Source organism: Homalodisca vitripennis, chromosome 8 (genome assembly GCF_021130785.1).
Source record: "Homalodisca vitripennis isolate AUS2020 chromosome 8, UT_GWSS_2.1, whole genome shotgun sequence".
In the NCBI taxonomy this organism is placed as follows: Eukaryota; Metazoa; Arthropoda; class Insecta; order Hemiptera; family Cicadellidae; genus Homalodisca; species Homalodisca vitripennis.
The window spans coordinates 114,722,128-114,739,410 of record NC_060214.1 but is presented as its reverse complement, the minus strand read 5'-3'; the positions used below and the strand labels follow the sequence as shown (position 1 = coordinate 114,739,410).

Sequence of the window (17,283 nt, the reverse complement as noted above, 5' to 3'; positions counted from 1 at the left end):
CATCGTTCCGAAAGTGAACTTTAACATTTGAGAAATCAGAGCATTGTAGAGGTGGGTAGCAGTGGAGACACTTATTATTTTCAGTTGATTCATTAAGTTCGTCGATGTTATCCCGAAGTTTAAGAATGAGTATTTCTTTACTATTAAGTTCTTTTTCGTATTGTTCCAGTCTAGTTAAAAGTTCTTCGTTCGCTTTATTTTCTGAAGCTTCCTTTCTTGTCTGTGTACTGGTTGAAATCAAAATTTTTGGGGACAGATAGTTTAGTTCCTCTAAATTGCAATAATTATCCAATTTGTTGTGCAGTTCCAACAGCTCTTTATCTTTCATACATAATTTTCTTTCAAGCAATTTTACTTGGTCTCTGAGATTGGCTATCTCCTTCTCAAAATTCATGCACATCTCAGTAGCTTCTTCCTCCACCAGACGTAGGGATGATTCCATTTTTTCTTTTTCATATCGTAGCTGGCTGTTTATTTCATTTACTTCAATTGAACTTTGTTCAGCTGGGTCGTTTGTAAAGATCTCTTCTGTGTATTCATCAGTATTGCCTGCATTCTGTACTGGATTGAGCAGAACATGCGTTTCAGCTTCCTCTAATGCAATTTTTAAAGTAGGTGTAATTTTCTTTTTTGGTAATTTTTCTGATATATATTTATTATACGAGAAAACGTCTGCTTCCTTGCACAATGCAGTTTCATTTGTGCCAAAAAATACAATGTGGTATTTGTTGTTTTCGAATTTTGTAATGAAAGCAGGCCATGGTTGATATCCCCTCACTTTGGCAAAAACAACCTCATTAGTTAGAAACATAACAGTTTTTTTTCTTTTTTTATGTTTCTTTAATCTATTGATATAAAATAAACTTCCAGGTAACTGTTAAATCACGATTAAAAGTTCTTATTTTATTGAATTAAATTATTATATAGAAGAAATTGTCAAATTTAATTAAAAAAAGTTCAAACAAATAAATAAATGCCCATTACATAAATTATAATAATCATAAATTAGTTTTCTAATTAGCAAAAAGTAAACACCCACAGTAGGGATTGAACTCAGGTCCTTCAGAGTAGCAATCTATCACTCTACCACCTGAGCTAATGGGCCATGCAATGTTGGATAACATAAAGATAAGGTAGAGGTTCACTTTGCCTCAGTTAGTCATCTAGCAGGTAGAAAACTGTTCATTGGAAAACCTGTTCACTGTGAGTGTGAGCACTATGACCAAGTGGGAAATGTCAAAGTCAACTGTTGACTATTGCTTATAAAACTTTCTTTTCTTCTAAAATATAAATTCTTCAAGTGTCTTACGTATATATTTTTTTATAATTGATGCAAATATTAGTTAGCTGGCAATCTAGCTTATAGGTTAGTTCTTGGAAAATTTGATTAAATCACTTTGAATAAAATAATCTTGTCTTGGAATTAAAAAAACTTATTACTTAGTACGTCACCAATGGTCCAGTCTGTTGTTAAAGCACATAAATAATACACTTAAATAATTTATAACATTTAAATAGATATAATTAACTAGACACCAATTCACTACATCTAAATCATAAGAAAGCCCTAAACACCTATTCGATAGGTTCTAAACTAAGCGAGATCTAACGTGTTTTGTAACATCTTTTGCTTGTTCTTGTGTCTGCTATAATTTTTTTTAATTTGCCAATCTCTCACAAAACATACATAATGTTATTATTGTTATTGGGATATATAAATTGTAGCCATTTTAAAATGATCAAAATATTTTATAAGTACTAAAGGCATTTTTTTATTTGCCTAAACAATTTTATTATCATTTAAGATAGACTTACCTTGAGACGAGTATAAGGTAAGTGCAGTGTTAACTTCTTTACCATTGTGCTAAAAATTAAATAAAAAGTGTTCAAGGAGGTTAATTATAGATCTTATATGTAAAAGGTAAGTACCAAGGAGTATGTGGTAGTACCGTTATGGTTATTGTTAAGTGATGTTATGTAACAGCTTTCTATAAAAGTAATCCTTGACATAGTTACACTGAACAGACCTTTTGGGATTTCTATTCAATTTTTATTTATATCTATTGTAAAGTATTTACAAAATCCAAAACGAAGTCATGTAATTTACATTGTTTATTGATTAACACATCTCTTTACGTACTCAAAAAGTTTGTTTTTATCATCCTCTTTGTTTGATTTTATCATGATCACAGCGTATATTTAATGCATTTTGTAAGTTTTATACAATATTTCATATCAAATAATTGTTAAATATGAGGAATTACTTCTGCATGTTTCCATCTCGTCATTAATGTCAAATTATAAATTTCCTAATGCTCAAACTTCAAGTTGTCTGGATATAAGCATGGTTTTGTTCTTAAATAATAATACAATAACGTGTTGTCTAGGCATGTAGTAACTTACCTGAACGAGTTGCTGAACAGTCTGGCCAACTCTGCAGGACTAGACAGTGTAGATCTGCTCACCAAGGACTTGCATGTCTGGCCGGACCACCACGGCAACAGGTCTCCCCTGGCGGACCCTACTTTACGAGGCATGGTTGGTACTGTCGGGGCTTAAGGTGGTGTTATCAATTTTTGGTTGGGAGAATATTTTTTTTATTTTGGTCATTATTTATATTGTATTTTCATAGTTTTACCCTCCAAAGTGCAGCACCGCGTTACAAAAACGAACGGTTTATTCAATATTTGCGTTCTTTGTAAAATAATGCATGGCAAAGATTCCTCTATGCACTGACGGAACTAAAATTAATAATTCAGAAGATTATGAGAAGTATGATAAATACAAATCAGTCAGTGTGGCACATGTAAAGAGGCATATTTAATTTTAAAACTGATAGCAGCACTGTAACTAGAGTAAGAAGGATAATTAACCAACTGAAAAAAGTACTGATCATTTTACAAACACAGTTTAGAAAGTTCCTGATACTGTCTCGTACATAGAGGAATGGACAAGCAGCAAGATAATCTGTAGGTACGTCATCCGATTCAATACGAGTTTACCAGTGCTGAGGATTTGTTATTGAAATGATTTTTAATGGATGGTAACTATAAATCAAATTACTCGCTATAATAAAATCTTAATTATTGTAAATTACATGCTGTATCTGTCTCCTATTTGGGAAAAAACATAAAAGTTTTAGATATATAAACATTGTACAGTACACTGAGTAATTTTTTTTAATCAGTAGTAGTGCAAAGGAAATTGTGCATTTTATATTGGAAAAGACAGATAAATCTGTAATTATTTTACATGTGATCATTTAAAGTGAAAATTGCTTTCTCATTCTTTTTACAGCCATGATTTTTACGTGTTTCTCAAGATGAAAAATTGGGATCACAGCTGTTTCAAGGTGGCAATGAGTTAAGGTAGAGTCTCAAAAAATCCATTAGGATGAGGTATGTTGGATGATCCAAACTTTCCATTCGTGAGATCCAATCATTTCTTGGGTCTGGACAGCAGTGTGAGGCTTGGCATAATCGTAGAGGAACAAAATTTCCTTTGCTTAGCTTGCAGCATCTTTTGTTGTGTAGGTTGTTGTTAGTTTGAGATTTTTTTTAATGGACAAGTACTGTCAAGAAATGCTGTTAAGATAGTTATAAAATTATTAAGAGCATTTTCTGCACTGTAACAGCCAAGTTTTTCTCCCAATTTTGTGGTGGGAACTGTAACGTATCGCTCGCCTTAGCTTGGTTAGAGTTTGTGCAGAGGGGTTCTGCATTGATTGTTGTCCCTCGTAGCATGAATTCCACCAGAATCAGAATGATCTTCATTCAATTATTTCACATAGTGAACATGAGAGGTGTCATAGTATTAAAACATAATAATTAAATATAAAATTGTGAAAACTTTTATATTGTGTATTAACTTATGTTAATGTAATAATTAATGTATTGTTTTTTGAAAAGCTAAAAACTAGACGATAGATCTTAGTCTCACAAAAAACTATCTATGTATATAAACCTACATTTATTTAGAGAAATTGGAAAAATACAAATTTGAATTCAATTTTAAACACAATTGGTTTTATTAAATTCAGAGAAGGAGTGCAGTTGTAAATTTACTAAATGATCTTTGTGTTTTAATTTGAATATTGTATAGTTTTCTATTGACATTATACCTAAAAACTTAACCTATGCCTAAGAACTGTTGCCATGATCTGTCACTGTACAGTCCTAACTATAAACATTACAGTAGTAAACATCCTTGAAGTGAATTGTTTTATACAGTTTTGTATTTATATAAACAGATTTAAGGAGAAGAATCATTCAAATATCAAATTCCTCAATAACCCTGAATTTACAAAAAGGTAACCCCTTTACACATTTTTATAAGGTTTCTATGTACTCTATTACAGTTCTATTACAATCAATTCACAATGAATTTGAAGTAGAAAGAATATTAATAAAAAAGTCTACATTTAATAATCAACATAAATTTTGTTCAATTATCTCACAAAGAAGAATTCACACAAATCTTTGTGGCAGAACTGAAGTGGTCCAAATGTCTAATACTCAATCCAATGTAAGGAAAGCACTACAGTAGTATTTTATGGGTAAGTATCGGTAAATTTGCGGATGTCCCAATGGTATTGGCATGTTTAACATATTCAAGCTAATGGTATAAATTTTGTTTAAGATTTCTTGAATGAGTACAGATGTCATGTGTAGTCTAAGACTGATTAGCAAAGTTGATTGAAATCTTATGTTGGTCATTATCAGATTGACTTTACCAAGTCAATCCCGATCTACCGGACTTCTCTAATCAATCCCTTGTTGACTTGGAAATTCCATACTTATGAAACGACCCTCTTCCTCGGGTGTTCATATTATAAAAAACTTAATATATGAACATTTACTTAAAACGTGGAATGTACGGTAATGGACTGTCACTAAAAAAAAAAAACAAAACAAAAAAGTATATCATACCTGACACCAACAGCTAGAAGTTCAGACTAGAGAAAATTTACCCAGATGTCACTGCACAAAAGTCAAGATCAAAAACAACACGTCACATCCGCACCAGCAAAAATGGAATGCACATGATTAGTTATGGTGGTACTGATTATGGTGATTATGATTCCCTAGTCAAACTTGTTTCTGCCTGCAAGGAAGCGATTGATAAGTGTGATGTGGCAAAAGTGACATCTTCAGCAAACATGATATAATTGCAAGCTTTCACAGGAAACCAAATCGTTTACCATAAATATAAAAAGAAATGGGCCAAGTACCGAACCCTGGGGTATCCCGTTCTTAACCTCAGAATACTCAGTGTATCCTCAAACATCTTAAAATGCCAGTCCTCCAATTGAATTATACCAGGCTATGAGTACCACTCAATCATAGTGTAGGTTAACAGAGTTGACTATTTTAAACTTTGCTTTTTGACGTGACAACGTCTTAAATTAGGTTGCGGCTCGGAGTCACTCATGAAAAAGTGTAACGCCCGGTAACGTTACGATGCCCGTCCAGTGGGTCCGCCGCACGGGATCCGCACGGGATAAAGCAGATAACTGTGGGTCCGCCGCACGGGATAAAGCAGATAACTATGTTTATTCGTGAAAATGTGGAGTGCTTAGATTCGTCATTTACAACAACTACAACAATAAAGGTAAATAATTGTACACTAATATTTCATTATCGTAAACTATGATTGATTGATTAATTGTTAGATTGACACAAAAGTTGAGAAACTGAGTTTATAGGTTATGTCATACTATTGACAAATGTTGATAGTGTTAAGTAAATTATTAGTTTAAATCACTCTGCAATCAATCGTAATTCAGTCGATTGAGAAGAAACAGCGCGTATTGCTAGTCAAACATTTAAAATAACAAATTATAACCTCTAACCTGTCATAACAGTGCGACCAAACAAACGAACTAAACCGACCAATCACCACGCGCGGAGTTAGAATTTAACTGTGTTTAGCAAGAATTTCAAATTCCAATTTTAGTAAATGTTTTATTCAACTTTACCATTTACAATAACAAATTGTAATTAATTTCAAATTATGTACAATGTTTTAATAAACAAAATATATTTCTATAGTTAAAATTTGTGCAATTCTTATTTTCATTCAATTCCTTGTTCCTTTTGTGCAATTTAATAATATTCATATCAATAAATATTCTACCGAGAAAAAGACGTTGCCACGTAAAATCTTCGCCCGTAAAACCGACTTTACAGGCAACCATAATTTTTTTATTCATAATTTTATCTCTATTTTAATTTTACTTTGTGTTCACTACTTGTAACCGTTCTTTTTCAGGTATCAGGACTGAGCTTGTCTTGTGATGAGAAGGATCTGGCTCTGCTTTATCTAGCTACTGTTCAAGCTTTAGCTGTGAGTTGACTCTAAAGTTATTACCGTGTCTAGTTTAACTACTTGTTTTATCAGATAATCGTGTTGAAACTGACAAGACCATAACGTAACACTGTTGTTGATACAATGGAAAGTGCATAATATTATGTCACAAGTAACTGGTTTGTAACATTTTTGATCTTCTAGTCAAAGTTCAGGAGTATGTATAAGTAAATAGCATCAATATAAAGATTTTTACACATAACGTAGCTATGGTGGGAAGGGTTGATTCAATGTGAATGTTGAGTTTAGCTCCAGTCCACCTTCCTCTTAGTGCAGCATCTGAAATGTGACCTTTGGATATCTTCAGACGAACATAACTCTAGATTCCAGGAATCAAGTCTGGAATAGCGTCAGATTCCAGACGCTGCACTAAGAGGAAGGTGGACTGGAGCTAATAATCAGCATTCACAAAGTATAGTTTGATTTCACGTAGATGTTGCACAGTATTCTTAGGTTTTTTCCAGATAACTGGTGCATTCCTATATTATACAACTATTAACATGATTTCAATTGCATTTTTACATATCAAATTTTTTAGTAATATAATGTTTATGCAGATGTAGTTTACACCATTAAAATATGAATAAAAAATGAAAATTAATAAAAATTATAAAAAGATCTAAAAAGTGTGCTGTTTAGATAAATCATGTTACTTTTGAAATTAAAATTAAAATTTTTTGGATAAAATCAAAACTCAAAGATGATAAGACATGGAAAATGTTGTTCTTTGGAGATGTTTGTGAATTAGACCCACAAGCTGAATTTTATGAAAATTGTAGCATTATTATGGTCTCTGCCTTGATTTGATGATTTTAATTCTATAAAGCGTGGAGTTGAACTTATGTGATTTTTTTCCTCAGCTCGGAAGGGGGGGGGGATCTCTATTGGTGGCCTACGTGTTATATCTGATAGATAGGAGTTTTTTATGACTATGTCATGTCCCTCACTTTGCTTTGGCCAATCCTAATCATCCTCGCTGTTTTAGCCTTTCAGCTCAGCATGTGTGGTTCAATGTATTGCACAGATACATTCACAGATAACATTCAATCCTTATCCATTTGTGGGTGTAAGTGCTGCAATCTCTCAACCAAATAAGTAACTAAATTAATATTTCTCTATTTGCAGCACATACCATAGTAAACATTGTTTAGAATTGTTTAACAGTCGAGTGTCAATGTCACTATATCTGTTATAGTGTATTGTATCAATTTAATAAAATACTAATGCACTCGGTGGAGACAAACCTCAAAATATGGAAACAATTTATACTCTGTGGATATTAGAGACCTACTTGAAACTGATTAATTTAAATTACATATTACTTGGTTTGTTTTAAAAGCAAACAATACATAACCAACTAAAAAAGTTTCAACCTTGAAGCTAATAAGTTTTTGCAAATTGTTTAAAGGTTGAATTTAAATCTCAGCCATTTAAAGAACTGAAGGTCAAATGCTGCCAAAATGATGTAAGTGGTTACGCAAACGCTGAGTGATGACACAGAACACAGGTGGCCACTTTGTGTGGCTCGGCAAGCTGAGAGGAACACCTGAGACTCCATTTGAGCTGAGCGAAAGATAAATTTGGGCCACACTTAGTGGCCTACCGATCATAAAGGTTCAATGATTCAATCCTTCCAAAGTGCTGCGATCTCTCGGCCAAATAAGTGCTAATAAGTCGGTTTCACTTTTGGATGACATTCAAAATCAAACCTTTAAGCTATTAAGAGTGGGGGTGTTTCAGTATGGCACCCGACACATCATAGAGAGTCTGGAGTCCGCCGGACATCGTCGCATGGACTGCGTGCTGCTCTGCGGTGGTCTCAGCAAGAATCCGTTGTTCATACAGACACAAGCGACAGTGGTGGGGCGGCCAGTACTGGTGCCACAGCGTACTGAGGCGGTACTCGGCGGTGCAGCAATACTGGCGGCGTACGCGGCCGGGCTATACCCCTCACTGGAGGCAGCTGTGAACACAATGGCCGGCCAGGCTGATGCTGTGTCTCCTAACACCAAAGCCATCACGTGGGTAGTTCTTTAATCATTTTTTTAGACAGTATTTCACAGTTGTGAAGTATTTATTAACAACTAAAAAACTTTCATGATTTTAAATATAATTTTCAAAATTTAAAACTTTGAAATATTTTAATCAATAATTTACAAATAGAAGGTTCACACTAAATAATTTATAGATCTAAAATTTGAACCAGACATTGTAATAATACACTTATACAGCTTTCCCTGCATCTTAGTTTATTTTGTTTGACATTATGATTTCGAGACAATGTAACAATATCCCACTAGCAATTTTGAAATTGTAACTAAGCAAAAAAGTTTAAACCACCTTGAAGAAAAATTTCCTCTCAAGAATGACATTGGGTTATGTCATCTGTTTACTTTCCCAACCTACTTTTCCTAAAATTGTTCTCCAAGACCTCCTTCTCCAGAGTCATCCTTGCTTTCTCTTCCTTTTCATTTCTTTTGCGATTACCTGTTACTTTTAATAACAGTTACTGTTTTTTTAATAAGCCGGCAACCAATACTCTTTTTACATCTGAAGATTTGAAATACTAAAAATTTTAATTGCAAGTAAGGTTGATAAATGTGCCAAGTTCACGTTTTTACCACCATCTATTGTTTTCTACTGGTTTAGACATGGAGGTAGAGTGCCCTTGGATACCCCAAACCCACCTAACACATCAAAGGGAATGAGAGTATGCCTATGGTTTCTTAGTCAGATTTGGACAATTTTGGTTAACCTTCTCCTGCTCATAATAATTCCAGGCACTCATGGTGCAGTTAAACCCTATTAATTTGCTACACTGGCATGAAACCCTTGACTCACAGTGCCTGCGACTCTGAAAAGTTTGTTATATTTAAAACAAATAAATTAACAAATTAAAATACCAGGGAGGGGTTGGATGGACGGGTGCAGAGTACGGCTGCGCCGAACCTGTGTTGTTGGTTAGGCAGGAACAGTCTCAACGTCATCTACATCAGACTCACCGCCACTACCATCACCGTGTTCAATCAGAACAATGTTGTAAACAATATCACTATCTCTAGAATCTTCACCACTCACCATCACAACACATTTCCAAATCAATTTCACTGTCACAAATCGCACCACTTGACCCGGCCATATTTTCCGCTCAACTATCCAAAATTTACAACAAAAACGTTGTTACAGAAATTTATAGGAAAAAGAACAAAAGCCTCTTTGTAGTTAAAGAATTGTAATAATATAGAATATTGCCGCTACAACACAGCACTTGATAGAGGAAGATGGTAAAGCAGTGGAAGTCAATCGGAGTCGTGCAGTTGATGTAAGTCTTGCAAGCAGGAGAGGGTCAACTGGATTCAGGATGGTGAGACTGATAACTAACCGTCATCCCTGATAGCATCAAAATCACATGCAAGTTGTCACCACTAGTAATCTTCAAAAAACCTGACCAAAGTACAGGGTCAAGGGTCAAAACATTGTGACACTAGGCTAAGCTCACATTTAGGGCATTTCCCATCGACAAAACATGAAGTTTTAGGTTTCCCAATCCACTTCCATGTTGTTTACTTCCTGAAGAGAGTATGACATATAGCCCATAGCATCCATGTTCGTTACATGCCACTTAGATTGTGCAACATCAAATGTACAAATATTGTACATACAATATAATATTGTAATATACAATATATATATATATTGTATTGTGATAAAATGTTGTACATATATTGTATCCATCCATATCCATCATCATTATTTTTTCCCCCTTGGGGCGGCCTACTGCCATGCACTTAAGCCTCAAGGGCTTTATGCGCACCCCGGAAACACACCATGAGGCCCACTAGTCTACAATTTCAACAGTTCCACAAACCACCGAAAACAACCTATCAAGTCCTCCTGGGAAAATTCACCACCCCTGTCCAAACTACCAAAGATGGCATACCGCTCCCTTGCTCATCATCATTAGTAATTTCTTTCTTTGTTGTAGATTCCACAATAAGAAATACGAAGTATTCCTGCGAATGGTGCAACACCAGAGAGAGTACAGAGACATTATGAATTCTGTCTGATCAATAACAGTTTTATTTAGTTTATGAACGTAGTTTTAACAAATATTACAGGCACATGGGAAACAATTATTACAAGTGGTAGTTCTCCATATCGTAGGACAATCTTAGTTTATTTTAATAATAGGAAGAGTATGGTTAGTCAAACATTTTCAGTCCTTATTTAATTCCAAAATCTACTTCCAAAATTTGAGTTTGTGTTCTTTAACTAAAGGTGTTGACATGGTAGTTTTGCACAGTTACATGATGTAAATGACAAGGTGATATCATAACTTCTAATGCATAATTCATACCCAGAAATGGGGTCCAATCAGAAGATGAATTTGGTAGCTAATCACAATATGTCTGAAGTTGTAATCAATTGCATATAAAGAGTAAAAAATTCCAAATAATCAATTTTAGAGTTTGTTATGAAAAGATTATTTGTAATGGGAAAAATTTATGTTACAAGAAAACTAGTCGTGTGGTCAGTAATAGTGTTTTAAAGTCAGTATAAAAAGTTACTTTCTCTAAAATTTAAAAATCTAAACAGGTAAAATTTTTCTTAACTTGTAATTTATAAAAAGTACAAAATACAAATTGTATGTTTATAAAAAGTAAATTTGTATTAAATATGCTGTTTTGTCTTTTCTGTAAAATGTTTTATTATTTACTGATATATTATTACTCAAAATGTTATACAACTCAAGCTCACCGTAAGTATATTAAGTATAATAGATGAAGAACAAAAACTGATTTTAAATACTAAAACTGAAAAGTTTGCTGATCTTCATAAGAGCTTCCTTTTTTACATTGATTCAAAAAATAGAGACGGCATAAAAGAGTTGATCTCAAATTTCACAAAAGCAAACATACTGACTAAAAAACCAAGTGATATAATAAAAATCTTAGAATTGATTAAAAATAATATAAATAAAAAAATATGCTATAGTGCCTTTTATACATGTAATGCTTTCTAGCTAAATCTATGTAGGTTTAAAAGTATATAATTTAAGCAACAGGAGTTATTTTCACAGTAGTTATATTCAAGTAATGCAACAGTTTAGGAAAATTTTTTGCATTTTTAGGCCATATTTTATGTTTTTTTGACATCCATAGGTTTTGTCATTTTACTTTCAAAGTAAAATACTTAGACAACGATGAGTCATGCAAAATTACATAATTAATAATGTATCAAGACTGGGCATATTGTTAGAGATGTTATTGTAAGTTTGGAAAATTCAATCGTTTACCAAAGTTTAAAGAACAATATGAGGAAATATTTTTTATATGTTATAATTAATGATGACTATATTCTTATTATTCCAGCAAATTTTTTATAAAAATTTTGTCTTACTTTTATTACTTATGCCTGTAAATATACAATATAATACCTGAATTTATAACTGTAGCCATAATTGCTGTATGTTTTGGTTTTCAAATGTTCAATTTAAAGAAAGAGAAAAAAATTGTCTTCCTCTGTAAAAATTTAAAATCAACCAAAGTTTTTGTTTCATGTTTGTAATGAAAGCTTTTAGAATAATATGGATTTTTATATTAAGTATGTTATATTATTATACATTCCTGTTTTGTATTGTACATTTGTATTGATTACTGTTTATAATTGTGTAAAATAATAAATATGTTATATAAACTTTTAATATAATACAGACTATTTTTATTTTAAATCGACATTATATATATGTGCTAATAAAGTCCTGCATGGATTTTGTTGTTGTTACGTCAGGGGGATGGTCTGCAAAGAGTCAGAAGGAAATTGTAAATGAGAGCATAGGGCGAGTTGTACATCAAATTAAAGGTCTGTATTAGTAGAATACAATGCCAAAAATCTGACCTCAAAAGGTTTACTCTTTAAAAAGTTACGCTGGTTTAAAATTTGAAACACCTACAATGTAGGTCCTGTTTTGGATTGTTTGATATTCTTATCTTAACTCAACTTGTGAAAGTTAAACTTGGTAAATGAATACTGGACTTAAGAAGTAGTTTTTAAGGCAGTTAGTGACTCTTCACATCCAATGAAGGATGGTTTACAAGGAGTTCAGCAAAAAATGTAACGTAAGCATAACTCAAGATGTACATAATTTAAAAGAGATTGTTTAGCAGAGATAAATGATGAAAAGAAAACCTGTTATCATTTATTACAATAGAAAGTTCTTATTTTTAGGTTAGCCTTTGGACTTGATGTACATCTTACATTACACTTTCAATTATCGTGGAATGCTACAGGAAAATTAAAATTATTTCACGTGTACATATGAAAACTCACTCTGACTTCAGGGTCCTAAAACACTGTTCTTTAAACTTAAATCTAAAATGGATTAGAAGATCGGCACATCTTTGAGTGACTTCACTTATCACAGGAGTGTTTACAATGTCAATGGTGTCCTTGTTTTTCAATTGAAAATTGCATGCAAAGGTGTGGGTAACTGCTAGTTGATTTATAAAAATCAAATTTACCAAGCTGATTTAAATTACGCAATCTTCACACGATCATTAAATGTTACTTAAATGCCATTCTATCCTGGCTGACTTTTAAAGCTTTGTCCAGGTCGGTGTGATGGTTTACCTAGCCTGCAGCCATGTTTGTCAATTAGCCCTGGGGACAAGTAAAACCAATAAATGTTCAAGTTAAAAATATATAAAAAATGTAGCAATATAAATAGACTTTCAAGTGCATACAGAATACGTTGATCAATAGTATTATATTTTTTATTATTAATAAAATTATGATAAGACTATCAGCCATTCATCTCTAAGTTTATTCCTAGAATTAACTGTATTTATTATGTCTACAATCAGAATATCCATGGAAACTAATAAAGAGAAATAAAAAAATATTTGCATAATCTGTATCCAAGGGTACAAGTGTCTTTTCCAAACATTTTTGCTCTGTATTAACGTCTTTAGTCAAGTTTTCTGTTTTGTCAGCTTTCAGAAGAATAACTTTCTACCTATTCTCCTCATATTAAGAAAGTCTCAGTCTTCTCAAACAAAAAGGTCGCATAACTGAGTAAAGAAGAGATTTTGACCTGTTTTGGTAAGTTAATACCATGGATTCTATAATTCAATTTTGTGAAAAGGTGGAAGTCTAACCAACCACTCAAAACCAAAGGGAGCAAAAATATTTTAAGTAGATTACTTTCTTAAGACAGTGCTTCTACATCTCAACTTACGATCGGCGGAAAAATGACGCTGCAGTCACCACAGTGATTATTGGAGCGTTGAAACTAATTATTAATATGTATTATGGCATGGTATTAGTACATGCCATATTTGAAATAAAATTATTAGGACAAATAACTCTAAATTAGGTTGTTTTTGTGAACAACTAAATATTGGTATTTCTGAAGTAAATATAAACCAAGTATTTGTATAATAATTACATTTTGCATGGTTGTCATCATTGCGTCATAAAAATCTCCATCTTTACTCTATCCTGCCTCATTATTCTAGGTAATATTCTACATTACCACTAAAAGGCGTCACATGAAATTTTAACATAAACGGAAAATATCCCTAGTACTAATGAAGTAAGTCATGATGAAACAGTATAGGGAAGTGCAATACTCACCAACATCTGAGACTAAGGTTGTTGCATTTTTTAGGGCAAGAGAACATTTTTATAAGACGTGCATCTTGTAATACTAGTTGCTTAGCAAACCACATTAAAATGTGTATGGATCACATAAAAAAAAATGTTCCAGATCTATAAAGCTTAGTTAAAAAACAACTCTAATGTTGTAATAATGAATTGAGAAAATGTAACGTAAAAACCATATATTTAAGAATGCTTTTTTTCACTTACAACTCAACATTAAAAAATGTTATTTTTAAGAAAACATTGGTGAATTCATAATATAAAAAATTCATAAATTGAGAAAACAACATTTTAACTTTAAAACATGCACTGAGCAGCTAAAAGTCCTTTCGAAGGAGCCTTCCAGAAATGTTTCCAGTCATGGATTAAACTTTGGAATAACTGCATTGCCAGTCAAGGGCAGTACTTTGAAGGAGATTAAATCAAATTCAATGTAAGTTTTATTACTTTTTGAAATTAAAATATATTCATCATATTTTTGATCAGACCACGTATCTTTATTTTGAGTAACTTGATAAGATTGAAATTAGACAGTAATGGCTCACAACTGCAAAACTTACCATCTGAGTAACATTGGGTATAAAACTTATGTTACTGACAAGACTTGTATGATTGAAATTATGGCGAAGATAATTGTATTTGCGAGAATAGTACAGGGAATAGAAATAAAACAGCAAAATTTAACTGAATAAATATTTAATAGATATACCTTAGCAAACATTAACATTGTATTATAGATAAATACTTGCGTTTCCTTAGAATTATCAGATCTATTTTTAACAGTGAAGCGTTAATAATGATTAGGAAAACGGTTTTATATTGATGAAAAATGTATTATATGTAACATCATCATCATATCATCGTCAGACATTTCCGTTCTCACGGGTCGTCGTCGTACACAGCCTCCTCCACTTTAGTCTATCCTTCCAGGTCTCCTCTTCATCCACCTGTATTTTCTGTAGTCCCCTTCTCTCTATGTCTTTCCACACTTGGTCCTCCCATCTTCCTCTCGGTCTTCCTCTTGGTCTTCTTCCTCCTTCCTCCTTCTCCAGTGCTATTCTAGGCATTCTATTATCTCCCATCCTCTTCACATGCCCCATCCACTGTATTCTTCTTCCTTCCATTGTCTCTTGCAGTGAAACTACCTTCAATCTTTCTCTGGTTATTTCGTTCCTTATTCTATCTCTTCTTGTAGTCTTCTCTATCCCTCTTAAAAATCTCATTTCTGCAGCTTGCAATCTGCTTAAATCATTTTTAGTCCACGTCCACGTCTCTCTGCTCCATATAATAAAATTGGTTGGAAATAAGATTTATACATCAATACTTTTGATTCTTTCCCAATGTTCCAACTCCACACAATCTTCTTCACCATATTGAAAAACTTTCCACTCTTCCATATTCTGTTTCCTATCTCTTCTCTTATTGTGCCCCTATCTGTTATGATACTTCCTAAATAACAGAATTCCTTCACCTTTTCAAGTCTTTTTCCTTCAACTAACACGTCTTTGTTATTTCCATCCCTTCTCTCTACTTTCATTACTTTACATTTTTGTATGTTTCATCTCTAAACCATATTTCTTCGCCACTTTTGCCCATTTGTTTAACTCTCGTTCTAACTCTTCTTCCCTATTTTCCCATATCATTATGTCATCCGCATATGCTATTGTCTTAAGTTCTTCTGCTCCTCTGTTTCCTTGTACTTCTAGAATAATTTCATCCATTATAATATTGAAAAGGAAAGGTGACAATATGCTTCCCTGCCTTACTCCTCTCTCTGTTTTAAAAGTATCTGTATATTTTTCTTCAATTCTTACCCTGTTTTTACATATGCCGTACAGGTTCTTTATTCTTTCTACTATTCCCTCACGCAATCCTCTCTTTCTCATACTCTCCCATATCCTTTCTCTCAGTACCTTATCATATGCCTTCTGTAGGTCTATAAACGCTACCATTGTATCTTTTCCGTATTCCCACCTCTCTTTTCTAACACTTGTCTCAAAAAAAGTGTTATTATATGTAACATTTTTAAAAAAACATCTGTAGTAATGAGTATGTTATATTGTCACTCTTTGAAGATTAAATACTATTTTTTACATGTACTGTTGAAGTTTCAAGTTTGGCACATATAATATTCGCCAAACTTGGTACCACTCTGGTATAAAATGGCTGTCTTCTACCTTTAAAGAATAATTGAGCCATCAAAAGTGTTTTACAATTTGCTCACACACATTTTTACCTGCTTAAATATTACGACATTTCTATTAACCCTTTGATGTGATTCTGAGAATCAGCATAGTGGAAAATTTATTAATACATCTGCAAAAATAATGTATAAGTTAAGCAAAAACTAAATATTTTTGTGAAATGTCAAAACTACATAGCTATATAATTAAAATGCACACTGAATCTCAAAATAAATCACTCAACATTTTTGACTTATTAAAATTGCTAACTGAGCAAGATAAAATCATTATTCTCTCTACTGGGATAAACAAGAATATTTGTGTCTATAGCGTGTTTCATTCTCGAGATGTCCTGTGGACAGATAGACGAGCAGAAAAAAAAGAAAATTTTGTCAGCTTACTGAGTGATAGGCTTCAATGATGCTCAGCAAAATTCCATAGTTCAACATGTACAATCATCACAAACTCGGTGCTGTCTGTATATAAATGAAGCTTCATATAAAATTTTAAGTCTTAAGGCTAGTTTATTTTTTAGACACCATGTAGATAGACAGGCAGACAAATGCAATCCATTTCATCTGGCCCAGAACTTATAGCCATGGCTCCTTCTCCTCATCAAGTAACTACTCAACCACAGCCTGTAAGAACTCTCCAGGGTAGCCAAAATGATATTTAGAGAAGTTCCTGTCCAAGATCCAGGAACTTGTGCAAAGACTTTTGGGATCTGAAGACCACATGCTACGACTTCTACAGCTTAGATCTGACATTCGTACTAATTTTTTATTGCTGATAAGTATAGTGTGGTTATTCAATTTGTGTTCATGTTGGAATGGGATATTGGTACCTCAAGGTATAGTCAGTTCAACTGCCATCACAGATTTTAGCCCAACAGACACTGTAATTAAAATCAGGGAACAATGAAGTAACCGCTTCATCTGAAGTGAATTTGTAATGGGGGCTATATCAACAGATATGACATGTTAAAGACTGTTTACTAATAATGCTCATAGCTGCGTTATATAAACGTGAAGGTGTTTGACAAGTTCATCACGTGTCGTCTCCATACTATGTT

At 33.0% G+C, this 17,283-nt stretch overlaps 1 protein-coding gene across 1 annotated transcript in view; it reads left to right on the top strand.

Moving 5' to 3' along the window:
- Positions 1–12,075, top strand: part of LOC124367936 (FGGY carbohydrate kinase domain-containing protein) — a 53,407-nt gene extending 41,332 nt beyond the window's left edge. The window contains exons 8-11 of the mRNA XM_046825148.1: positions 2,388–2,538; positions 6,271–6,345; positions 8,107–8,387; positions 10,352–12,075. Coding sequence (XP_046681104.1) covers positions 2,388–2,538; positions 6,271–6,345; positions 8,107–8,387; positions 10,352–10,433 — 589 coding nt within the window. The 3' untranslated portion in view covers positions 10,434–12,075. The remainder of the gene's footprint in view (positions 1–2,387; positions 2,539–6,270; positions 6,346–8,106; positions 8,388–10,351) is intronic.
- Positions 12,076–17,283: the final 5,208 nt, after the last annotated feature.